The 26,941-nt window shown below is 37.5% G+C and overlaps 1 protein-coding gene across 2 annotated transcripts; it reads left to right on the forward strand.

The window, feature by feature from the left end:
• On the forward strand, nt 1-25,626 carry tacc1 (transforming, acidic coiled-coil containing protein 1). 2 transcript variants are annotated; one of them, XM_015373117.1, is made up of 13 exons: nt 1-214; nt 11,116-11,207; nt 15,899-16,298; nt 18,298-18,346; nt 18,431-18,512; nt 20,691-20,743; nt 22,284-22,415; nt 22,497-22,573; nt 22,772-22,815; nt 22,927-23,087; nt 23,684-23,790; nt 23,874-23,994; nt 24,108-25,626. In XM_015373117.1, the coding sequence occupies exons 1-13, from the start codon at nt 150-152 to the stop codon at nt 24,174-24,176; spliced, it is 1,452 nt and encodes a 483-aa protein (XP_015228603.1). In that variant the 5' UTR covers nt 1-149; the 3' UTR covers nt 24,177-25,626. The 2 variants fall into 2 exon arrangements, with proteins under 2 accessions (XP_015228603.1, XP_015228602.1); XM_015373116.1 differs by lacking the exon at nt 1-214 and adding an exon at nt 8,606-9,008.
• Nucleotides 25,627-26,941: the final 1,315 nt, after the last annotated feature.

Consider the following 26,941-nt stretch of genomic DNA (forward strand, 5'->3'; position numbering starts at 1 on the left):
ACGAGGACAGGCTGCTAGGTTAGTTATGGTTGGCAGCGTATCATAGAGATGTGATGCTGATAAAGGTTGTTGAACTGATGCAACAGTGAACCTTGAAAGAAGAGGATATTTTTAACATCTTGGAGACAAACACACTCTCTGCTGTTGCTATGGGGGGCTCCCTCAGTCAGCAAAGGAGAGCATCAGTCAGCTCTTCTGGGAAGAAGAACAGCATGTAAGATGAGACCTGTTTTTAAACCTGTTTGAAATACCCTGTAAGCTTGTGTTGGAGGGGAAGGTGACTGAAAGCAATATAATTGGAAGACAAGTATCTGGGTACTTTCACTGAAGGCAAATTAGTCATCATACCTCTGTGTTTACAGTGTCAGCTGATCACTGATTTTAATACGGCTTAGCTATTCAAATCTGAGGGGAATCAGAGGGCAAGTCTGAGGAGTGGAAGCAAGGTTTGGTTGCTGAAATGTTTTTGATTAGGGGGATTTTATTACTTACAAGCTGTATAATGTGCTGAATCACTGCTGCCATAGTAATATAAGCATGTGGAATGTCACACCTGAATTGATGCATTGTTTGATAGGCTATGGTAGTTGTAATGTCATGCAATTTTTCCATATTGATGATCTAGGATATACTATAACTGCCCTAAATGCTCAGATGTGATATTACTCTCAACGGTGGAGATGCTAAAGCTACAGGAGAGTGCTTGGAACATTTTGTAAAGAGAGACTCAGGATTTCTAATCAAAATTCTCGCACTTTTCAGCCAAAATGTTGCAGCTAAATATTTTTTTTTTATGTTGTGCAAACCCCACTGTTAATTATGCATATGACCTGATTTTAGCAGGAGTATCTACAAGGCATTGTTTATTTTATGTGTAATGTTGTTATAAGAGATTATAAAAGTGAAAGATCCTGAGGCATCTATGAGAGCATAAACATTTATGTCTTTTTCCTGCTAATCCTCTTAGTAAATGTCTTTCCATTGATGGTTGTCATTAAAAGCTCCCAGAAGCCCCATGCAGTGAATTTTTTTCCCTCAATTCACATGAAAGTCTGAGCTGGGCTATATTTAGATGCTTGTTTTTTTTTTTTTTTTTTTTTTCATTTTCTCAATAGTTTCTTATCAGGAAGGACAAGAGTTTTAAGATGTGAAAAACCTTGGTAGGATGTTTAGGAGACTGCTACAACTGAAAAGCTCAAAAGCTGAAGCAACCTTTTTTAAAATAAAGGTCTGAATCATCTGCATTCATCTCTGCTTATGTTAGGTCAGGTGGGGGTTGGGGTCTTCCCTGTAGGCAAATCTTTACAGCCAGAAAAAAAAAATAATATAAAAAAAATTGCTGCTTATGGACTAATTTTAGCCGGCTTCATCATCCTTCGTTTAACTGGAGCAGTAGTGGTTGTGCTGTTCTCCAGAAACCCAGAACATCCACACTATCGCTCAGCTGGAAGGAAACTGACCTGCATTGTGAGCTATTCACAGTGATAAAAATAAAACGCTGAAAACTAGAGTTGAAAATGTCATGTCTTTGTGCATGAATATATTTTTAACTAGGCTATTATCTACGGCAGATATAATTACCTAATTCAAGCACACAAAGTGGTGATAGTTAAGTCCATTAAAATGTGTAGAACAGAATGATGCAGACCACTAGAAAATGAAGCAAAATGACATGAATCAGCCGAAGTATATGTTTATTTAAAGCAATCCTGCTCCATATGAGTGCATATTAATATCAACTGGTTAGTCCTAATGATGGACTATTATCTTATTTCCTAGGTATTACAAAAGAAGCTTGTCATTACGGGTAAAAAAAAGAGAAACATCTGCCTGGGAAATCAGGAGAATGATCTGGCCAAGGGCAATCAGACAAGAGGTTCAGAAAGACCTGGAATTAGCAGGCTCAGATGGTCATTGAAAGTAACAAATAATCTTATCTACAAGGGCCTCAAGGCACACTCACTGTGGAGGACACCAATGGTTTACAGAAAAGCATGTTGAGATTTGCTTAAAGCTTCCTTCATAGTGTTTAGACAAGCTGCTACTATTCTAGAATATTGTACAATCAATTAAGAGCATATGGAGGTCTCTGGATGTTATTGCCATTATAATGTAATTATCATTATAATGGATGACGTATATGCTGACCATAAGGCCTATAAAAATCTAGACATTTTGTGGGTAGTACTGTTTTGGTGTAGATTTTTTATTTTGCTTGTAGTTTAGGGAATGGGTAAAAGGGAATTTACTGAGACATTCTTAATGAATAATAGATTTTTAAGCATGAAATTGATCTTAATCACAAATTCAAGGAGCCTGCTGCTGATCTACATAAGATTTTTTTCTAAAGGCAGTTCACAGACTGCATATACAATTTTAGACATTTTAGTTTGGATATTTCAAAGACGCAAAAGTTGCTTCTTAAAAAAAGGTTTTCATAACAAAAAATACTGAATACATAGTTGTAGGGTTCTTTAATGCAGTCTTAAAGGTTTGAGATTTCTAAATTTCAATAGATACGCTAATCCAGACATGTCTCGATATTTCATGGTCTGTATAGAAAATTCTAAGTCATTGCTATTTAATATACGCTTTGTAAATTCCTGTCTTTTTTGAGTATTTACCTTATGAGGTTGAGAGGCTTTTCACCATATGTATTTAATTCAAGATATTTATTAAAATTGTAGCCCATTTACTAGTATTGTAATTCAGACAGACCAAAAATAGCCTGGCAATCTGCAAAATATAACTCTGGTGTTTTTGAAATGGAATATGTGACTTTAATTTGTGACTGCGTGGTTTTTCTCCTTTCTTGGTAGAAAATACATTAAGATGCCCTTGATTAAACTGTTAATTAACCACCAGATATGCTGAAGGACAATTTGAAGCTCATTGTTGTGAAGTTTTAATTGCTTCCTGTTATTGTACTCCAAAACAGGTATACGTTCTTTTGGCTTGTTGTCTAAATGAAGCGGTGTTAAAAGTAGATTAAATATGAAGTAGAACAGTGGGGGGTGGGTCTTCGTCCCACTAATGTGCATACTCTGTTGCGTGGGAACTGTCTGCTCTTTAGCCTCATTCATAACCACGAACAATAACTCAGCCAGTTTCTGTCCACGTCTCTGATGGAGTTAAGCCCTCCTCCTGTCTCCTCATTCTCCCTCCTTGTTTTTTTTGTCAATGTCAGTGTTTTAGCTGTACTGTAGCACTGAAAATGTCCTGGTTCCACTGAGTCTCCTTGCTGATTTTCTGGACTGAATGCAGATCATTTAAGCATTCTCCACAGAAGATGAGACATCTGTGCTGTAATTCCCCTAGTATGGGAACATCTGCTGTACCAGTTTCTCCATTCAGTAAAGGCTGTTTTCATAGGTTAGCGCAGCTCTGACTCCTAACTGTTTCTGTGGTGATAACAGGAAGTCCATCTGTTTAAAGTCAGTTTTTTTCACACATGCATCTTGCACAGTTTCTCTCCTCACATCACTCTGTGTTGCTAAATAGGTAGCATAGTCTAAAGGCCTCGTTTTTTCTCCCTGTAGTTGCTTATAAGCATAATGTGTGTCCATTTCTTGGCCAATAGGTGGCGCCAAATTCTTATAAATGTAACCAAGACATTGCAAGTTTATTTATATGGCTACACGTTTTTTATTTTTATTGTTTACAAGGAATTTGAAAAAAGACATTAAAGTAACAAGAAAAAATTAGCTAAACATTTGAGCTTTACTTCAGACAAATGTTTTGTAATGTAAAGCTGTCACCCTAGCTATTAATAAAAAGTCTAATAAATGGAAGACATTACTTATTTTTGCTTTTAGAGAAAATAAACTTAAAGTAGGCAAAGGGTTTTAAATATCAGCCTGAAGCTGAACAGACTTGAAAATGTTTTAGTATTTACTACTTTATGAGTACTAAATATTTAGTACAGATATTGATGGCTGGTCTTGTATATAAAAAAAAAAAGTTTTAAACCAATTGAATAACTAATTTGGTTTTGATCATTTCAAAAGTCCCCAACAAAGTAGTTTTTAAGCTGAGGAAAAGCTAGGACACAGGGCGCTCCCAAATTTAACAGTGCCAGAGATTGGTGAGCGCTTAAAGATACATGCAATTATTTCCCTCTGTATTTATATAGAAATATAGTTTAAAACAATTATATTTATTGGTAAATACATTTATTTTTCCAATTAAATTTAATTCATCATTTTAAATGTATTTTTAATTACTTAATGGCATATTACTGTAATAGTTTAATCACTATGAATATAATTCATCATCTAATACTGAAATATCAAATTATTTTGTGGTACATTCTTTTCAAGCTGCATTGGCATATATATATTTCATGATGTATTTTGGCCCTCCATACACCTCAGGTTTCACACTGCTTGTGAAAATCATCTCCATCATTTTCTGTGTCCAAACCCCACTTTGGAAACTTCTGCCCTAAGAGATGTTACTTATAACAATCGTGTTTATTTATTTTTAAACTGAAAAGGGTATTTTTGAATTTAATTATGACCATCTATCAGTATGAGAAACGTTCGCCTCGCTCCTCCCTTTCAGCTGTGAGTTTATTTTAGGACTATTTTGTGTCTACAGCTTGCACTTTTCAAGTCGCCCAAAAGCATTTCAAAGAGATCCAGATCATGGTTTTGTCTCATCTCAGGACTTCTGTTTCTCAATTCTTATTCAGTCTTTGGTGTATTTACTGGGTTTTTTGTGTCATCTTGTTGCAGGTTCTAGAAAGCATTTTCATTAAACATCTTCTGGTAAAATTAATGTTGGAGTCTGTGAAATGAGCCCAACAGGTTCCTCTGCAGCAAATTTTCCTTAAAACTTTACATTTCTATTTCATGCTTTACAGTTGTGCTGAATGTAATTTCTTAGAATTAGGTAGTTGCTTTATGCCAAATATATCCTTATCTTAGTGTTTTAATTAAGCTTGGACTCATCTAATTTAATAAATGCTAGGTTGAGTGAATCTTTATTGGTGCAGACAGAACATTGGGCATAACAATCTGCATTTACAGCTGTACCTTTGAACGGCACATATGGTCTTGAGGTTTGGCATGTACAAAAAACATTTGAGGTATCATCTTAGCTATAGACATGTTTAGCTCATGACCAACACTTGCTCCCCTTAGTTAGAATGTAATTGAAGATTTGACATCGGCTTTCCCTCTGGATTAACAGATCACAAACACATGAGCTTCATGGGGTCAAATGTATTTAAAGAACCACTATATTTTGTCTGCATTTGGACTAAGGTAGCAGCTGTAGTCTATTTATAACTGAATGTATGAATGCATGTGTGGGTTGTATCTTTGGCTTTGTATCTGTGGTTTAAAGCTATTACATAAGAACAGACTCGTTCCCACACTTTTATTTCCTGCTACATTGAACCAATGTGCATTTATTTTTTATTTTAAAATCAGAGTTGCATGTTAATATGCTGACTTCAATCCAGTGCCTTACAGAGTTACGGCTTCAACAGTTGCGTGTCTTTATAGCTCCAGGCTGTCACCAGTTTGTCAACTTACATGTTTTGATTGTCAGAAGGAAACTCGACAAAGAGAAGATAATGAGAGGAATGTTAGACACTAAAGTTTTCACACAGGCCAGATTTTAAGTTTAACAAACATTTGGACATGTTTGTTCTTTCCATTTATTCCAGAATTTTCTCCCCTCTCTGTCTGTGTTCATCCAGGCATTCTTTTGTGTGCCACAAGTATTTTTCTGTACAGTTTTTTTGGTCTGTAAGAGATTGAACAGAGCCTCTTTCTTTGTGTTCACTAGTGTAAAACATGCGGGTGTCTGAGATCATCCTTTCTCGTCTCACTGCCCTTGTGTTTGTAGCTAGTAGTGTTGCATTCATCTTCCTTGTATTTCATGACAGTGGCTTATGCAACAGGGAATGTAAAAAAAAAAATAAAATTTTTCTGATCCATCCATCTTTTCATAGACTCGATCCACTTCTTGTTTGAGTACTCAGAGTCCATGTTTTTTCTTTCTTTTTGTTCCCTAGAAAATACATCTCCTCTAGCCCACCTCTATTTGAAGAGAAGAGTTTTTTAGTGTTACATAAGCTTCTGAACAGGCCTGAAGACATGTTTGTGTGTGCTGTGATGGGCGCTTTTAATTAAAGCTCTTTTCTTCCAGTGGGATTTGCTTCTGCATCCATGCAGCTTTATCTGGGTTTGTTGTATTGATTTGTCTGTTGTCTGGCCTGGATAGTTTCAGTGAACAATAGAGTCTCAGTTACTTTAAATGCCCCCCAGGGTTTTAGTAGCTCATGTGAGTTCAGTGGGAACGGCTTCTGTCCCGACTGGAAACATTTGCTTTCACTTTTTCTCATTCATCCTGAGAAAAGATGTCTTTCAGCTTAGCTGTCGGTTATCTCTGTTGCTGTGTAAACAAGCTATAAACATCTCAGGTTGCCTTTTGATAACCATATCAGATCAGGGACAGTTTGATGTTTTGAAAGAGCTAACACAACGTTTGGAAGAACATTTTGCTATGAAACACATTTTTTAAGGTTTGGATAATGCTGACTGAATGTAGGCAAAAAAGCAAGGTGGGCCAGTACAGTCAAATATACCAGCCTTTTTAATTTTATGTTAAAATCATGTTTATGAAATAAAAAAAGCTGTCCATAAAAGCAAAAAATGAAAAGCATATCCTTATTTTATAGATGTCCAAAAATATTGAAAGGTCGGCTGGAAGATTTTCTATCTAAAGAAACCGAGCAGATTGCATTGAGACATTGACTTGCAGCATTCTCTTATCCTGAATGAGCCTGTAGCAACAGCAGACAATGTCCTGCAATGGTGAATGCAAATGGAGGCCTGGATTTGGAGTCGCACACAAAATTAAAATGGAAAAACAAACTACAGGCTGACCCAACTTTGATGTAATGTCATAAAAACAGCTCAAAATGAGGCTCAGTATAGTGTGTGGTCTCCATGTGCTTGTATGACCTCACTAAAGCACCTGGGCATGCTCCCGATGAGGTGGCGGATGGTCTCCTGACGGATCTCTTCCCAGACCTAGACTAAAGCATCCACCAACTCCTGGACAGTCTGTGGCGCAATATAATGTTGGTAGATGTATTGAGACATGATGTCCCAGATGTGCTCAATGGGATTCAGGTCTTCAGAAATGAGGGGGCCAGTCCATACCCTTAATGCCTTCATCTTGCCACAGTCTAGCATTGTCCTGCAGTAGAAGGAACTTGGGGCCAACCGAATTAGCGTATGGTCTCACAAGGGGTCTGAGGATCTCATCTCTGTATTGAATGGCAGTCACGCTACCTCGCTACATGGCCCTCCAAAGAAATGCCACCCCACACTATTACTAACCCACTATTAAACTGGCTATGCTGAAGGAGGTTGCAAGCAGCAGATCACTCTTTGGTCTCTCCAGACTCTCTCAGTTCTGTCATATGGGCTCAGTGTGAACCTGTTTTCATCTGTGAGAGCACAGGGCACCAGTAGTGAATTTCCCAATCCTGATATTCTCTGGTGATTGCCAAGCATCCTGCACAATGTTGGTCTAAACAGAACCCTCATCTGTGGTTGTCGGGCCCTCATGCCATTCTCATGGAGTCAGTTTCTAACCATTTGTGGAGGCACATGCACATTTGTAGCCTGCAGGCAATTTTGCAGGACACTGGCAGTGTTCCACCTGTTCCTCCTTGCACAAAGGCGGAAGCAATGGTCCCGCTGCTGAGCTGTTGACCTCCTACTGCCTCCTCCACATCTTCTAATGTAGCTACTGGCCTTTCTTCTGGTTGTGCCTCTGGGCACAACACTGACAGACACAGCATTGATGAGCCATTCCGGATGTGCTGCACTACCTGAGCCACTTCTGTGGATTGTGGAGTTTGTATCATGCTTCCACAAGTCTGAAAGCACCACCAATATTCAAAAGGGACTACAACATCAGCCAAAAAGCATAGGTGCTAAGAGCCTCTTTGGTCCCCACCTGCAGAATTCATTCTTTGAGTGTGTCTTGCTAATTGCCAATCATTTCCACCTGTTGTCCATGCCATTTGCTTCTGCTTAAGTGTTGCTTCTTAAGTGGACAGTTTGTTCCCAAAGAAATTTAATTTGATTAAAGATATATTGTGTTGTTAATGTGTTTCCTTTTTTGTTTTTTGGTGCAGTGTATATAGTTGAAAACCTTATGTACAGCCGTTGACCCAGCCCTTGACAACAACAGCTTATCTGGCCTTTTGGCATAAATTGATTGCCAACCCCTTTCCTGTAATGACCATATACAGGACAGATATAGTAATCAAAACTTAAATTATCCTCTTATCCTCATTTCTTCCCAGCTGCTCCCCAACAGACAAAAGTGCATATTGGTCTTGGAAAAAAGTGACTATTACTATAATTTTAAACAAGACCTACATTTCTCAATTTCCTCTCCTGCTTCCTGTCTTTTGTACCAGAGAGATTCAGTTATTAAAGCTGTATGAGCAGAGTGAGTCGATGCATGTTAACCAGCTGATCACTCATCCAGACGGAGAGGCTGCTGGGAGGAAGGAGGTGGTGAGCTGAGAGGGTGGGGGAGTGACTACTGATGCTGTGACTGTAATCTGCAGAGTGTGAGTCAGGGCTGTGGAAAGCAGAGCCGCGCACAGAAGCAGCTGCTGCACAGACACATTTCTCTCGCACAAGCGTCAACAGTGCAGAGGAGCAGGATGGGAAGGCTGGGCTGCTGAGCAAGAAGAGGAAGTCAGACTGTCACACAGAAAACACGTTGGTAGACCAAGAGCTTCCTCTAATTTGCAGTTTAAGGCTTGTTTTAAACTTTTAGAGGATCTCAGAGTGGACTCATCCAGTGGAAAGACAAGTTTGCAATTCTTCCCTTTGACGTGGAGTTGGAAGTGCTGCACAGATGTCCTGGTTGTCTCCTGTCCAGTGGGCCAAGTGGACGTGGTCAGCAGTGACTGGAGGTGCAGGAGACGATGGACAACATACAGGAAGGGATGACAAAGAGGACAAGTAAGAGATTTTGTGTGTGTTTGTATGTGTGCTGGAACACATAGATATAGTTTGTGGCTGTAGGCTGTATTGATGGGAACAGATTCCCCTGAGTCATACTGACAGGTGATGGATCTATGCTCACACAAACTCTCCCTTCCCGTGGTGTATTATCTGATTCTGAGTCAAAGGGACCTGTTTCATGCTGTCATCAATTCTTTTTAAGTCCAAATAGCTTTGTTGTATGAATAAATGCTTTTAATGCACCATCCTGTTATTTCAAATGCAGGGACGTTACTGCCTGTTGTGCTTGTGGCAGCTTAGTAATGGTAGCTAAAGCAGGAGGATTAAAAAGCAACACTTTCCAAAGCTTTAGATGGTTTGATTCCCTTTTTGTTTTTCCAGTTTCTAAGTAACCGTCCTGATCCGCAGCCTCTGAGGCTGTCAGTGGGACAGGAATCTGAGTCTGTGTGGGAGGGAAGGGTGTCATTTGTATTGAAATGTGTGTCTCTGTGCAAACTGTTTTTTTTTTTTTTTTTTAAGAGTTGGTGTAAGCCTGGGTGCTGGCACTCTGAACTCTTCTTTGTGCTGTTTTTCATTAGTGTGTGGACGTTTTGATGTGCTTTCAAGTGGCTTGGAATACACACACACACACACACACACACACACACACACACACACACACACACACACACACACACACACACACACACACACACACACACACTCTATGTAGAAGACTCCCCCTTTCTTTTTGTCCCTCCGTTGTTTGGGAATAAATCAGATCTGGGTGTCCAGGCAGCTCAGACTCAGGCCAAAAACTGTGAGTGAGTGCTTGTTTGTGGGACACAGTTACTGAGGAGCAAAGGATGCAGGTGGCCTAGCTGGGCCCTGCTTCCTCTCTTCTCCCTCCCTCTGACTTCCTTTAAAATGAAAGGACCTTGTTTGTTATGAGCTGCTTTGACCTAAACAAGACACTGCTTATGTCTCTTCAAGAAAAGAGATATTGGAAAGCTGATGAACCTTTATCACAATTACTGGTAAACAGATACAGTGCCCTGCAAAAGTATTTTGGTCTCCATTAAGTTTTTGAAAATATTTTGTTTACATTATTACTACAAAAGTTTGTGTTTTACTGGTGTATTATGCATTGACTGGCAAACAATATTGCATAATTCTGAACAGTTTTTTCAAATGTTCTAAGTGTGGCATGCATCTCTATTCTATCATTTAGGCGCCGATACCCCTAAATAAATCCAGAGAAACAATTACGATTGGCAATATCTTTTAACTGATAAACTGTTCAGTCATGTGTAAATGGAAACATAGAAGCCTATCTAGAAATGACCATCCTAAAATTATAGGACGTAAATAATAGACGGGTAGCTTTGGGGTCTTTTCTATTTGACCCATATGCAAAAAGCTATGGGTAGCCGACAATCTAACTCTGAACACAACCCCTTTGACCAAAACGTGATGGCAGCATCAAGCTACAGGGAAGAATTTCTTTAGCAGAAAAAAAGTAACTGGTCTGTACTGATGTGAAATTTAAGTTTAATCCTTGTAAGTACTGGAAGAAAACCTTTTACTACAAATAAAGACAAATTGAAGGACTTATTCTGAGGCTGGGGCTCACTTTCCATCCAGACAACAGACATAAAGCTAGAGCAACAATGATGTTGGTTTAGATAAAAGCACAATGTGTTAGAATAAAAACAAAAGCTGTGGTTTATTTAGTTTATTTATATATATACTCATGCAGGGGGACACAAATGCAGGCCACATTCTCAAGACTTAACTTAATTCCTTTGCGGCGTAGTCTAATTTGTGTATGTGTTAAATTTAAATTACCGGTAATTTTTTTTTAGCTAAGCAACCAGACAATCTGAATTTTTTTTTTCTCCTCACCTTTAAGAAATATTGAATATAGATTTGCTGATTTTATTTATTTTCCCTTTAGAATATGTGACTTTCAGGTAATGACCAGTTATATATATATATATATATATATATATATAATTTTTTTATTTTATTTTTTAATCTCTTTTGACCCATTTCTGTTTTTGATGTAATTTTTATTGTAATAAAAAACTGTACTAGATAACTGTTCAATTCTTTTCACCTCCAGTTCGGACTCTGAAGGGACCTTTGAGACTCCAGAATCGGAGTCCCCAGTTGTTGTGAAGCTACTGGGCCAGCTGGACAACTCCAGTAATGCAGGTGAGGATCTTCGGAGGAGATGTAAAGTTGACTACTATGTGCTACTATGTAGAATTGAATATTATCAGATATGTTACAGTAAAGTTTAACTGATCTTCATTGAATCCTGGCAGGTTCTTTCTGTGTATTTGATTTCATGTTTAAGGTGATGTGCGTCACCGCAGGAGCTTAAAATGTTGGTTTCCATGACACAAATATTTATCTTTTTTCCCTTTTCTCTTGCATGTGTGCATTGAATTTACAGTGAGTTAAGTATCAGCATGGGGCCCATTGTTTAAAACTTTAACATGACCTAAGGACAGCAGATAAAGTGGTTTACAGACCTGCATCTGTCTGTCGACGAGACAGCTGTCACCCTACCTTCCGCTTCAGTTTGCATCCTTTTTGTTTGTGCTTTGCTGACCGACCTGATTCAGACCGATTTGGGTTAATCCGTCCAGATTTATTCCTGCACAAGTATCACTAAGGGGCAGGCTTAAACATTTGGAAGAGGTATTGATTATAGAGGTGGTTTCCTGGAAAACAGAGGACTGAACAATATATAGAAGAAAACAGGCGTTTGAAAGATCCAGCCCCCTGGAGTCAATCAACTGTAGAAGATTTCAAATAGAGCAAAAAAGTATTTGGGATGTGCCTTACATCCAAATGTAAAATATTTTTTTACCGTATATTACATGTTGATACTTTTGCTTCTTCCTCATATAACGGCTCAAGCTGAGCCTGATTGGCTAAATAGCAACTGTAGACACCAAGATATGTTGATGAGTATTTTCTGTAATACTAAACTTTTACCTTTGTGTTTTAAATGTATGTTAAGTGTCCTTCTACTGGAAGATGATTAAATTAGATATGGTGAGCTCTGTTTACTAATTATATGATATTGAAGGTCAAGTTTTCTAAAAGGACAAAGGAAAATCATGGATTAATCCAATCGAATGCCACACCTTTCAGATTTTTATTTTTTTAAACCATTAATGTACTGTGCTTTGTGGTGTTCTTTCACACTTAATGTAAGGTTTTGGATTTTCTTTTCCTAGGGTGACACACCATGAATTTAAATTGCAATATAAGTAAGAGCAATCTCACCAAAGACTTGACCGGATGTTGTATCACTGCCTCAGATGCACAAACCAGACACAGATGACAGAACCACCTGTGCTTAAAGGGACACTGGGAGGAAAATATTAACTGACCGCAACCTGCTGTTGTCATTTCATTATCAAACAATTACTTCCTAATCAGTTTATTTCCTACATTTCTCAGCTCTATTTCATGTGCATGCAACCTGTAACTGAATATGGGCTTAAATAAAGAACATAAAGTGTTCATGCCTAGTGCAGCTTACTACCATTTTAAGAGCATTGTGCCACATGCTTTGTTAACCAGAGTTTAACAGCCCCAGAGTAGTGTTTATGGATGTTGTTAAAAGCTGGAAATGAGCTCTCTGTTGGTTAACCCTTTATATAAAAATGCTGGCAGCTGAGTTCTGCTTTTGCAAACAGGCTTCCACTGCCTTCTCCTTCTCTTACTCTTCTGCTTTAACTGGCCAGTTTTCACCCACACAGGCACACAGCAGCACCCGTTGCTTTGGTAACGGATCAGTCATTCTCAACAACAGATATGAATATCACATGTTTGCAAAGTTGGATTCTCCAAAAACATTAGCAGATACTGAGAATAATGGACTTAGTGAACAGACTCTTGTGGTCGGGTTGGATCAGTTTACAAGGATTGTCTCTTTGTTGTTTGGACCAGACAGCCTACATATAAAATCCCTTTGAATGATGGAACAGGAAAACAGAGGCCACATTGCCTCTGACGCTCTGTCTTACTTTACTTCCCCCTCTGCCGTCCTTTCCTCTTTTTCAAAGTAATAAAGGCTGATGATGTTTGTGTTGCTGCTGGGTCATGTAATGGGGCGAGCTCTCCATGACTGGGTGTGGTTCTTCAACTCTACATCTGTTCCTCGTCTCCAAAGGGCGTATTTGGTGTTAGAAAGTACTCAATGAACTGACCTTGTAAAGCACCAAAACAAAACATATGTCGTCAATAGGAGCTACAAAAAGACAGTGAAATGACAACGGTCTAACAACAAAAACACCCAAAGCAGACAAAAAACAGATGTAAAGGACAAGAAAAACACACAATCAAAGAAAACGCGCACCAACACACCAACCAGCAGCAACACAAACATAATCAGCCGGCAGTACATGGAAAAAAAGGAAACAACGACAGACAGCAAAGAAAAGCAAGACAGAACATCAGACCAAAAGTAAAACCAAGTTTCAAGCACAAACATCAAAACGAATAATAAAAGAAAACTGTCTAGTCCAAACAAAAAACAAACAAACCAAATAAACGGAGACAAACACACCACAAGAGAAAACCCACTAAGTCCAGAAACAGAAAGACCGGCAAATGTAACCGAACAAGACAAATGGACAAACAAACAAAAATCAGACATGTTGCCAAGAATGAAACATCCGATAACAAAGAAAAACAGAAGCATGTGTGCCTGGGAGCGAGAAAAAAAGACAGTAAAAACAGAAGAATAAGAGAAAAAGAAGGCAAAAGAAACCGGGGAAAAAAAACAGAACCCACAGGCCAACAGGCTGAAAAAAACGGTGAAACAAAAAAAAGAACAAGACCAACCATTAACAACAACCAAAAAAAAGACGCACGGGAAGATAAAAACTAAAGAACAAAGCACGTAGCAAAATGCCCATAAAACGCGAATAAACCAAACTAAACACCAACAATAGATGATACAGATTTAAGCCCATACACAAGGAAAAATTGCACGCACACGAAACAGAGCAGAGAAAGGCAGAAAATAAACCCAGAAAGAAAGAAAAACGCGAAAATCAAAGAAAAACAGCAAATCACAGAAAGGAAACAGAATCATCCCAATAGACCTTCAAGCACAAAGAGGTCGCTCAACAACCCAACCCTTGTGCAACTGAGCCACAGAAACAACAGACAGTCAAGTCTTACGTGACAGTGCTCTTACTTAGATGCCAATTAAAAAACAACAGACCAAACCCGAAGAAAAGAAAAGAAAAAACCTAACATGAACTGCAAAACAACACAAAAAAGCAAAAAACAACAAATTAGATTCAGGTGTTTTGGAGAGGGGATTCAGGATGGTAGCTGCTAAAATGGTGACTGGACTTGATCACCACCATACTAATGTCTTCACATAAATAGTTGGATTAACACAGAAAAGAGTGAAGTAATGGAAAAAAAAAACTTATTTTCTTTCTTTCTCTAAAATCACCCACTAGTTTGTGTATCACATTAAATTCCAAAACAATAGTGTAGGAGGACATGATATTGACCAAGGGGCTATAAAAACACACAGAATTCACTTTTATGTGTGTTAAGAAGAGAGGGCGTGGGCCGCTGTTGTTGGTCTATTATTGTTTGAGCTTTCCATTGTGAGAAGGTGATTATTTTCAGCAGAAAGGGTTCCTGTGTTTCAGCAACACAGCCTGGTCTACTTGGATCCTGAAATTGGTGTGTGAGGACACAGGAAGTGGATTTTATTTCTAGAATAGGGTCCTCCAACAAGGCTAAGGGGAATTTTAAGTAAACTTTTGAAAGCGTAAACGTTAAATGATAACCTTATATGAGGACATATTCTTATTGAAAAAAAAAAAAAAAGGTATGCTTGTTTTTTTTATAGACCTGTAAATAGTTTTACATATTTATTGGACAATAAAACTATCCTGTATCAAGTAAATTTTGCCCTTTTTATTTTGGTTAATATTTTACTTTCTAAGCCAACCAGCCAACTACAGACAGCAGACATCTTGTACACACACATATCGCCTTGATAGTAAATCATCAATCTGGTGGGAACTGAAAAGACTAGTCTAAGGTGATAACAATGTTGTTTGACCTTCGATTAATGAGTGATGAGACAATGACCTCTTTGCGTGCACCTGAGCCACAAGCAGAAACAATAAAACAAGGAAGCAACCTAAAACATTATATAAACCTTTAGATCACATTCAAGCATGTATGTTTTACAATAAATACATTTCAAGTATTTTGTTTTTTGACATCTCCAAACATATGTTGCAACCTGGTTTAACTGGTCGTACACTTCAGTACATTACTGTGTCAGCTGTATACAGTTTTGATGATGGAACATTATCTTTATCTAAATCTTATGTATATTTTCATATATCATTGAAACACGAGAGACAAACAAGTTTTGCAGGGCAACACTGCTTTGTCAGCTTTGTAGTGAGAAGGGACAAAAATCAGATAACTTCTGACCTTAAGCTGTTTTCTTTGCAGTTTTTACAGTATTGTCTCCTTTTTCACTACTGAGGCCTGACTTTTTTTTCCTAACTTATAACAACAATAGAAGCTTCACTTTTAATGTCCTTTTAAAGAACCTTTGTGATTCTTCATTTAGTGGCCCAGTTTTTAACCTATAATGTTGCAACCACTTACTTATGGTAAGAAGTTGGACCAGCATCTCTCCAAAGGAGTCTTGGAGTCTTTGTCACCAGGTCCTTTTTTTTTAAAAAGAAATATTACCTTACATTATTTAAATTATACTCTGAAGATTTTACTGAGCAATAAATTACTGACCAAACATGAAGCCAAAACAGGTTAGCTGTATTATGGCTAATACTAATAAATCTGTTTGTTTGTTTTTTTCTTCCCCCTGCTCATAGCTCCTACTGAAGATTGCAGCCAGGAAGCCCCCTGTGCTCCAACCCAGCAGGTTGACTCTCTGAACAACTTGACCAGCTCCACACCCAACAGCTTTGGTTTGGATCAAAACCTCAATTTAACCCCAGACTCCAAGGCTTCTCCTGGACAAGGCCTCCCTCCTTCCAAACACCTTCCCCAGGCTGCATCTCTCCGACCACCATCACTTCCCGTATTTTCCTCCCTGAACAAACCTGATCCCTCAGAGGTGGACGACGAAGCACCACCGACTACAGACCTGAACGCCGTAACGCTCAGTCGTGATGATTGTCTGGATTCTGATTTGCTGAATGGCAACGTGACATCAGACGCTGTGTTATCGAACACTAAACTAGCCTGTGAGAGCAGTAACTCAATCATCAAGTAAGTAAAACACAAAGAGAAGACCTGGGCCCCAAAGACTGCAGTTATACATGTACAACACATAGTTTCAGTTTCTGTCTGTGGCTGTAAAGACCTGCATTGAATGCATGCTACTGAGCACAGTGAATGTGGAATGACCAAGGTATCTTAGTGTTTATGCACTGTGGTGTTGTAACTTGTCTATTTAAGGCATGTCAGCTGTTTCTCTCATTCAGCCGTGACTCAAACCTTGATTTTAATAATTTTATTTTTAGGGAGGTATTCTTTGGATTTTTTTTTCTTCCACACAAACCTGGTATATTTTATCCACCTTTACTATTGCATTGCTTAACCTCAATATCCTCTTTAAACAGTTAAACTTCGCCCTCTTGTGGAGTATTTTATACCTACAACACTTTAATCTTCCTCTATACTTGTTCACCTCCATAAAAAAACATGGACATATGATTTCTAGTAGAGGTGAATCAGAGAATGAAGGCAGATTTCTGAGCGTTCAGTTACTCATTTTACAATTCCTTCTTGTCTTTGAAAAACTAAAAATTATGAAGTTCTTTTTCTCTTCTTTCCGGATAATTGATGATCAAACTTTCTTTTTATTACAAGGTCGTTGTAGTGACAAAAAAACAAATTTTTTTTTAAAAAACATTATGAAGCTTTCTCTTTCTGCATTACTTGAAAGCTACAGAGAAACCTTTTAGTTCACAGGTAAATGTATCCATAAATAAGACAAACTCTAAAGAGAATGACTGATCATCTACATTTTTGCACTTAAAATACAGATAATACCTTATTGCAAAGATCCTATCATCATAACGAAAAATATTATTTGTTCTACAATATTATTGAAAACTACATACTAATAATAACTTTTGGATATCTGTTGAGTTATTTTTTAATCATTTGTTTATTATAATTTTTGTGTCAACTTTTGTGTCATAACTGATTCTATTACTTTTTTTTAATCAAATATAGTGAGTTTAGTAGGATTAGTGGTATTTATGCTGTTAGCATCACTAAGGCCAATCTCTGCTTATTCCCTTTGGGCTCTTACATTATTAGTCCGATTTTGGAAAGATGGCATTACTTTTTTCTCCATTCCAGTTTACAACAGACGGGCATTCTTTCTGTCACCTGTGGAGTGGTGTCCCCCTGCTGTGGCAGCCTGAATGAACAGTCGACATGCCTCCTTAAGAAGTACACAGTAGATGCTTATAGCATATCTGTGCTTCCAACGGCTGATAGTTAATTGGACCTGTTCTAAAAAAAAAAAATAAAAAATAAATAAATGGAGTATTAGCTTACGGTGCATCTTTGGTTCTAAATCATCTTAGACTTTTATATCTACATGATGTAAACTATGTGTTGCAATGACAGTACAGGTTTGAAAATCCAACCATTTCCTTAAGTCAGGAAATGTTCTTTTTATATTTTCAGCATTAAAACGTTTCAATACATGCTTTCCACAGACACCTTCAGGAGCCTGATTCCAGTTCCTAGACACCATTACCTTTGCCTTCATCTTGTTTGTCCCGTCATGAGTGTTGTCCTTCCTTTTCCCTTCTTACTGTCATTCTGTTTCCCTTTCTCTCTCTGATGCATCAGGACTGATGAGCAAGTCCATTTCCTTTGTGTTCTGTTGTAAGTACTGTGTAAACGTGTTTTGCAACTCCACCGCTGTAGTTGACATAAACTCAGAAGTCTCAAAACAAAGGTGGAGCATAAAGGAGGCAGGACTAAATTTGCTATGGGGAAATACTAAGTGTACAATCCTGTCTAATGATCCGTGTAAATTCAGCAAGCGGTTTCATTATTTTGGCTTTTTCTCATGCATAATTGGGAAGAACATTCCAGCTCAGCCTGCACAAAGAAAAGCTACCGTGGTAGTAAGGCTTTCTGTGCTTTCCGTCCTGTCTTCTCATTATTCAACTGTTCACATGTAAATTCGGCTGCTATTGTGTTGGTGCTAAAACTGATGTTTGCTTTTTTTTTTTGTCCTCAGGAACTCTTGCAAACTAAATCAAAATCAACAGAAGGATTTAAATGGACCGGTAAGCTCTAATAATAGCCAAATTATTGCAGAACGAAGGAAGTATGTACAGATAAAGTCAGCAAAGTTATGGTTTCTGTTAAAGGATGATCACCATGGGGGCCACGCTACAGATGAGGAGAAACTGGCAGGGACTGTTGGGGGAAAATCAGAAAAGGAGCAAAACGGTAAGTAAAACCAGGATCTATTTATGTTAATAAATACTAACCATGGCCTCAAAGTCGGCTATATTGCTGTAATAATAACTCAACAAAAAAGGACACTAAAGCACATAGACTATTCAGCCATTGTTTTGGATTAGGATCTGTTTCCTAAGCTGTGGGTAAAGAAAAGTAATGGTCAGGCTGTTACATTAAGGCCACTTTCTTTTCTATGACAAACAAAAAAAAAAAAATCGTTTTTAATTATAAACATTACATGGCAAATGTGCAGAATTATAACACTTTGATTCATTTGGATTGAAAACTGTAAAGATCTTTTGGTATTCTTATAAAAATTTACCTAAAAAAAAATGCAGTTCATGGTAAAAGCTGAAAGGTGCAGCTGAATTAGAGTATTATGTAGAAGTTAGTATATTTCAGTTGTTGTTCAGTATAAAAGGAAAAACTAAAACAGTGATATTTTTTAAGTGTTTATTTCAACTAATTTGTTTTGTGATTTTGAGACAATAAGAACCCCATGCATTCATGGGGAAGAATGCAAACTTGAAAATTTTTCATTCTTTGACATGCTCAAGAAGGAAGGTAAGCCAATACAATGGATGCTCAATCATATCATATCAATGGAAAGTTAAGTGGAAGGAAAAGGTGTCCTACAAAAAAACAACAATCCCTCTCTTTATGTAATTCCTGAAAAGTGTAAAAGCACAGAATACCATCTGCGTTAGGTTCAATGTAAAGATTTTGGGTTCTCCTGTCATCTGCCTTTGTTGGTCCACTGTCTGGCCTGCTTCCAAAAAAAAAAAAAAAAAAGGACCATTATGAGCCTTCATTACCATTTTATCACTGTGCATTAGCCATTTAACTAGCCTGAAATAAACTCCACAGAAAATCTCTTGCATATTTAAAAGACAAGGAGATGAAGACAGAAGAGCCAACAATTCAGACTACTGTACCTAAATACCATGATTTAAAAAAAAAAAAAAACTGGGCACCCGAAACACCTTAGCAGAACCACAGGCTAATCAACTCTGTGTCATTCTGAATTGTTTTAGTAATTAAGCAAAAGCAGCCCAAACCCAGTACTGAGTGCATGTAGTAAACAGAAATACTTTTTAGTAGATCAACATGTTTGCAATAAAATACCACTCTTGATTTTCTGCACATTTGCTTTAGAAATTTTATGGTTCTGGGAAGCCCAAATTTGTAGGAACAAGGAAAAAAAAATAGAAATAGAACTTTACTGATCTCACAATGGAGAAATTAACTCTGCATTTAACCCATCCCCTTGGGGAGCAGTGAGCTGCCACTGTGTTGTGCCCAGATAGCAGTGTGGGGTTAGGGTGTTGCTCAGAGACCCAGAGTGCAGGCTTTGGGGATCGAACTGGGTACTTGCAACCTTCTCAGAACACAAGGTTCGAACTCAGATTAGGCTGGAACTCAGAACCTCAGGATTTTAAGCTCTACGCTCTAACCACTAGGCGACCACTTCCCCATCTTAATCTTAAAATTGCATTCAGATTTATTTCTATTTATGGCAATGGCGTAACGACACAACAATAGGCCCATAAGCAACCTTATCTGGGTGGGTCCCAAATGAAGTACAACACTCTGGATTACCCATAATTCCAAGTCGTAGTCTAAAAATAAAATACCCAAATACATCGTTCTTTTAGATCTTTATTCCGGTTGAAAAAAAATAAAAGAAGGGAATTTTTCTTTAACCAACCGTCTAATGAACTATACACAGTTATTAACATAATTAAAATAATTAATTAATAATTAAAAGTACCACTGTCGGCTTTGCGGTTGGTTTCATGTTTAACGGCTTACTATCATGTTGAAATCTACCATGTCTTGGGGTATAGTAAATAAGGTCCGGTCAGTCACCTTAAAATCAGCTGGGTTTTAAGAGGAATTTTTCGACTGCAACTGCAGTCTCTGCATACCGATATTTATGCCGTTGATTTATGGGTATTTCAAAGTGAAACACTAAACAGAAATATTATTTGCAATGTATTATATTTTCCAAAAGGGTTCAAATCTAAAGTCACCTTCAAATGATGGAACAAAGATAATATTTAATTCGCTGCCACCTGCTGGTGATTTATATAAACAGCTCTGCAGCATATTTACCTAAAACTGGTCATGGAAAATCATTATTTTTTTTTCTCTTTGTTGTTTCAGTCCAGGAATGCAAATCGACCTCCCAACCAGAGGAGTCAGACTGCTGCTCTGCTGTGAGACCACTTTGACCTATTTTCTTCTTAATATTACAGGATGTCTGTAAATCGCTTTACCCAATAAGATAGTTACCGTATTTAAAAGTAAACCACATTAAAATAAAATATTTTCATTTCATTCAAATAGAGTAGGTCACAGCCAAGGTAGTTATATTATGATATGTATTATGATTTGACATGATGAGACTATTGAGCTGCAGGATAGCACAAGGTACTTAGTGTCTGCCACCGTGTTAGTTTTCTCAGGTGACAAATGGATTAAGATTATCATGCATTAGATTAGGGAATGACTAATAATCCAGCAAGGACAAAACGAGAGAGAGAGAAAGAGACGGGTGGAGGAGAAAAGAGAACTGGGACTGATTAGAGTTCTATATGTTGAATGTGAAATTGCAGAAGGATTTTAAAACTTTACAAAATAATGCTAAATAGTTGAAATGCTATTTAGACTGTAATTTTTTCATGACTTTTGTTTCATTTTAGAATTTTATTTTAAATCTTGACAGCTTCAGTGTCAAGAATATGTTGGTAGCCATGTTAGTGTTCCAATGTTTTGTTTGAATTCAAAGTTTCATTGTTATAACAATAAAATGTTTAGTAAATGACTCATCAAAATCTATGAATGAAATTAAATCCTTTTTGACAAAGGCACTAATACGAAGGAAATTAGCTGGAGTTTTTGTATTTATATATATATATATTTATACGTGACAAAATATTCATCTCAGGGGTATTTTATAAGGAATACCTGGAAAATGTGATTTTTTTTTTTTTTTGCCTTTTCCAAAAAAGATGACAGCTGTGTCCAATGTTTAAAAGTAAAAAGCTATTGTTTACTGAAATGTATTAGAAATTGAAATTATTAATCTTTCATAATGAATCGGTAATCATTTTTATTAAGACCAGATGGATTATCAGTCCGTGTCATAGAAAGTTCTCCTTGTTACACAGCTCTGCAGTGAACAAAGATTTCACTATTATTTAGGAATAAAACCAGCATCTGTTTTAACCATCTTAAGCAATTAGCTAGATATCAGTCGTTGTGAGTTCACTCTAGTGTTCATGGATCTTTATCATAAATGGTAGTTTTTGAAAACACTGCCAACATTTGTTGATTCAATATGCCGCATTAAAGACAGACACTGGAGTAAGATAAAGTAAAGCAGCTTTGCTCAAATTGTTAAAGTCTTTAAATAAATTGTTGCCATGCTTCTATAGAAAATGCACTTCCTCTCCAGAAACTTTTATAGCTTTTGTGCTTCCTCTGACTTAGTTTTTTTTTTTTTTCCACTCCTTGGTTAGTCTGAACGTGGTTTACAAAGTCGCCTTCCTGTAGTAGTAACATCAACAATGAAGAGTTATTTTTGTCTGACCCATATTAGTTTCTCGCCAGGTGATGTCAAATGCATGCAAGTAAAGCAAAAAAATAAAAAATAAAAAATCCAATCATCAACAGATTTTTTTAATGCATCCCTTTGATTAGTGGTATAAAAAAGAGAAAGAGTGGTGATGCCCGATTTCCTTCTTTTCCCAACAGTATGAAGAAACGAGTAAACTGAAGAGCTTAACAGAAGGAAGTGAGGTGCAGAAAACAGGAAGTCAGGTGCTGGATTCCATCTGCATCACTGAGGCAGAAAAACAGGCCGTTCTCACTCTTATCAGAGAGGAGGTGCACACTCTTGTTTGCCTTAGCTTCACTAGCTTACTCTGATAAAACACCAGGTTAGACCCACCCTCTGTCTCATTTCAGATCATCGCTAAGGAGGCTGAAACTCAAGATTGGAAGAAAAAGTATGAGCAGTGCAAACAAGAAGTGGATGAAATGAGGTAAGAAAGCGAACTGCTGATGTCATGGGAGTCAAACTTTCCCCATCAGGCTGGTCCTGTTAAAGCCAGTAAAGATTAGTCCCATAAGATATTTACGTCCAAAAGGACATTATGTATTTTTTAAACAAAATTAATGTCATTTAAACTTTGAGGAATGATTGATATTAATAAGTTTCCTGTTGTGCTGTGTCATCACAGGAAAATAGTTGCAGAATATGAGAAGACGATTGCGCAGATGATTGGTGAGTCATTGTGTAAACCTGTACTCTTTGTGTTTTGTTGCACTGATCGGTATTGCAATCTGAAAAATGTTCTGTGTTTGGTATTACCCTTCCATTTATTCATTTCTCCAGAGGACGAACAGCGCAACAACGTAAACTTTCAGAAGGCATTGCATGCAGTGACAGTGGAGAAAGACGCCGCCCTGGCAGACCTGAACTCTGTGGAGCGCTCGCTGTCGGACATCTTTCGCCGCTATGAAAACATGAAAAGCACCCTTGAGGGCTTTAAAAAGGTAAATACTGTTAAGATACGGGTGGAGAGCAAATTGGGAGCAGTGGATGGCAATAGAAATTTAGTTTAGAAATATAGCAAAGAAAAAGATAAAGGGCATTTTCTTAAATATATAAGTAATTTTATAATCAACAAACAAATTAGTCCAACTTCTACTGAAAAGGGATTTGTAAGCCATTATCAGTCTCAAAAATAATAAACTGCCCTCTACAATACCCTTATCGAAAATCAAGTATTTAACTATTCAAGCTTAAAGATCTTGATGCCCTTTAAGTCCATAACAATACTAATCTGGCTTAATTCGTTCTCAGACTAACCATCCTTTCCTATCCTCCTTAAACACGACCTGATAACCTCATAACTAAGATAACTGAGATAACTGATAGCAGCTTCTGCCCTCTGTTATCAGTGCTGGTCATAATGGGTAGTTTTCAGGAGTAGATAAATAAAGTTGTTGAAACACTGCAACATTTAATGGAGAATATATCTCATTTTTTTAAGAAAAAAATAGAGAATTGTTACTCAAATTTTTTTCACCTGCCTTTTCTGCAAACACATTAATTAGTAAGAAACACTATGTTCAATCTCTACCCACAGAATGAAGAAGTCCTGAAGAAATGTGCTCAGGACTACCTGGCCCGAGTCAAGCAGGAAGAGCAGAGATATCAGACACTAAAGCTGCACGCAGAGGAGAAGCTAGACAAGTATGATGAGTATACACCAAGTGTTGTGGGGTGAACTTTTGTATTTAGATAAAATGTCTTTACATTTCCCTTTGTTTCTGCAGGGCTAATGAGGAGATTGCTCAGGTGCGCACCAAGGCAAGCTCAGAGACGATGGCACTGTCTGCCAGCCTGAGGAAAGAGCAAATGAGGAATGAGTCTCTGGAACAAGCACTGCAACAGAAGGTACAGTTCTTATCACCCCAGGCTGTACACCAGGAAGTACATCATTCAGCTCCATTTCCGCTGTTTGATTACTGTATGGTGTTTAATTACCTTCCTTCATTGCTTTTCTGCAGAATCAAGAAATCGAGGAGCTTACAAAGATCTGTGATGAGCTGATTGCCAAAATGGGAAAAATAGACTAGAAGTTGCTTGATAGTGATCTGTCTGGATCCCTGCAGTTGCTGTGCATGCCTCCAACCCAGAAGCAGCTTTTGTACTGTGCCCTGTGCCTGTCCTGCTCCTCAGAGATTCCCATGTACAGAGATCTGAAATATACCACATGATCTAACATTTGCACTACTTGTCACTGGAACCTTTGAGGCTCTTTGCATATTAATCACATGAGATCACTTTGTCTGCAATTTGCACCTTTTATAAGAGTGTCTAGGGCTCCTGTGCTTTTCTCCATCATGTCAATGAACAACAGCTCTAATGATATTCTTATAACATCAAATAAATTGAAGCTAGTCTGGCTCTTGTGATTAAATTAGCTTTTGAAAAAGATTTAATATGAAAGGGTCGTGATTGAAATATGTATTTATACCAAATTCACATTATCCTTTACCGATTTCCTCATGCCGAGGTAAAGGAACTTCAGTGCCCTTCAGACATCTGGACTATCTGCCTAAATTGACAGACCAAGCAAAGCACTGATTAGACTAGCAGCCAAGAGTACCACAGTCGCTCTGGTGGAGCTGCAAAGGTCCACAGCTTATGGACCTCTATTTTTTCATGCACTCTGTAGATTTCCTTCTTGCATGTACTGATATAAGAAGAAATTCTGTCCCCTTTACAGGTTGCTGAAAAAGAAATGTGATTGGCCTAAATGTAGTTTTGTGTGGGGAGGAAAACTTGCAGCCTTCCACTCTGTCCTTATGAGTGATGCATGGTGTTGAAAGCAATATCCTCCTATCACACATTTCTTCATCCAGCTGTAATGCACAAGGGCACAAAATAAGCCTCTTTAAGAAAAAAAAGTTTCAACAATGCACCCCTTCCTATAAAGGTGAGCATTTTTGTGAAACTCTTCAGTGAAATCCGGAAACTAAACCCCAACTGTTTAACCTTTTTTTTTTTTTTTTTTTTTTTTTTGTAGAAATACTAAATAACTGAGCTGTATTTGGAATGAAGAAGGTAATTTACAATTTGAAGAAGCTGCTGTTTAATTATCTCTCTTATTACATTCTGCTTCTAATAAAACCTTGATAAATAACCCGGTGGCTTAGTGAGAGCTTTCATCTGCAGCTCATGTGTAATTGTCTAAATCCTTACAAGGTTGTTTTCAACTTCATTTTCACCGTTTTGCCATTTTACTTAATTTTTTTCAGAGGTGGTTTCTTAACGCACCAACAAGCACAATGTGTTCAGCATATGGCTGTAATCATAAACTATTAACTCAGTTTATTGTTAGTTATTACAATATTAGATTAAGTTTACAACTTGTGCCAATATTAAGTGTGTTGAGTTTTTGTATTTTTCTGCATTAGAAGTTTTCTGTCAAGAAAAGCATTGAACATGACCTGCTTTTCCTTCTGTTGTAATGCAGGATAAAATGCCTGAAATCTTGGTTAAAGAGGAAGAGTGAGCATTGGAGAAAAAAAAAGTCTCATTGTTTGGTTATTTAAACCTTCATAGGTTGAATACTTGTAAGATTTTGATGATTGCATAATTTGCCATCACAGATGCAGATGTGTAAGAGTGAATATTTTTGTCACTTTGTTGTCATGTTACATCTTGTTACTAAACTATTTTGTTTTGCAATATTTTTTCTATATTTAAACTTTGCTTAAATATGGTATAAGAGTGTATTTGTATTTCATTAATGACAATCTCACGTTTGTGTGAAAACATGAATAATGTGTATATTCTCCTCAATAAACATAAAATTAGTTTGTTATAGTATTTTAATAGTCTACCTGTGTGATATTTAGTGTCAGTATCAATCCATCTGATCTGTGAAGGTCCTTTGAGGTTTGTTAGAGAATTTAAGTTAACTCTTGGGTAAAGTGTTATATAAAGAAAAAGCACTTACTGAATAAATGCCACCATGAGGACCAAGGAATGCAGCAGCCAGTGCAGGGATAATGGGAAGTTTACAGCAGGGTTAGTTTGATAAAAAGTCAATTTAGATACATTATTGTTACCAAATGAAAATTAAATGGATATAATTAAAACTTTATTAAATACATCCAATGTTTTAAACTTCTTTTCCAGGACTGTTCAATTTATTATTCAAAAAGAAAAATGCAATGGAAGCAATGTTGTTGGTAGCATCATGCTGTTGAAAGGGTGATTAGAGTAAAAGATAAATATATGTGAAGATTCTCATTCGTCCAGGTTATGGTCAAGCTTGAAAAAGTTCAGTGTAGGCAATTGGATGTGAAGTTTTCTTGAAGACGTTTTACGTATCATCCAAAAGGCTTCTTCAGGTCTAACTAGTAGTGGGGAGCACTGAGATCAATATACTGTAGGTGTAAAAAAATTTAAGGGGACAAAAGGTGGCTTTGATCCCTCCCACTGGATTGGCCACAAAGGTCACCTGGGGGTTGTTGATGATTGTAGAGGGGTTCTGATTGGTTGTTAACTCTCTCCTCAGGGTGGTTTGGGTCATAAGTCTCATTGAAGTGTGAGTCAGATGAGGGCGGGTGAGAGGGGAATCTTCTGGGTAATGTTCCTAAAAGTGCTTTGTAGGTGGGTGAAAGGTTAGGTCCTCTGTTGAGAGATGGTTTTTCCACGTAAACAAAGATGGCTTCCTTAAGCCGCTGCTCAAAACATCTTTCTTCCTTTGCAAGAATATGGATGATGTTGTCCTCAAATGAGCATCCTTTAGCATTCAGGTTTATTCTTTATTTAAATCCCCATTAGCTACTGAGTCAAATAAATAGCTATTCCTCCTGGGGTCTTAACA

This window comes from Cyprinodon variegatus, unplaced genomic scaffold, assembly GCF_000732505.1.
Source record: "Cyprinodon variegatus isolate N-32 unplaced genomic scaffold, C_variegatus-1.0 Scaffold80, whole genome shotgun sequence".
Classification (NCBI taxonomy): domain Eukaryota; kingdom Metazoa; phylum Chordata; class Actinopteri; order Cyprinodontiformes; family Cyprinodontidae; genus Cyprinodon; species Cyprinodon variegatus.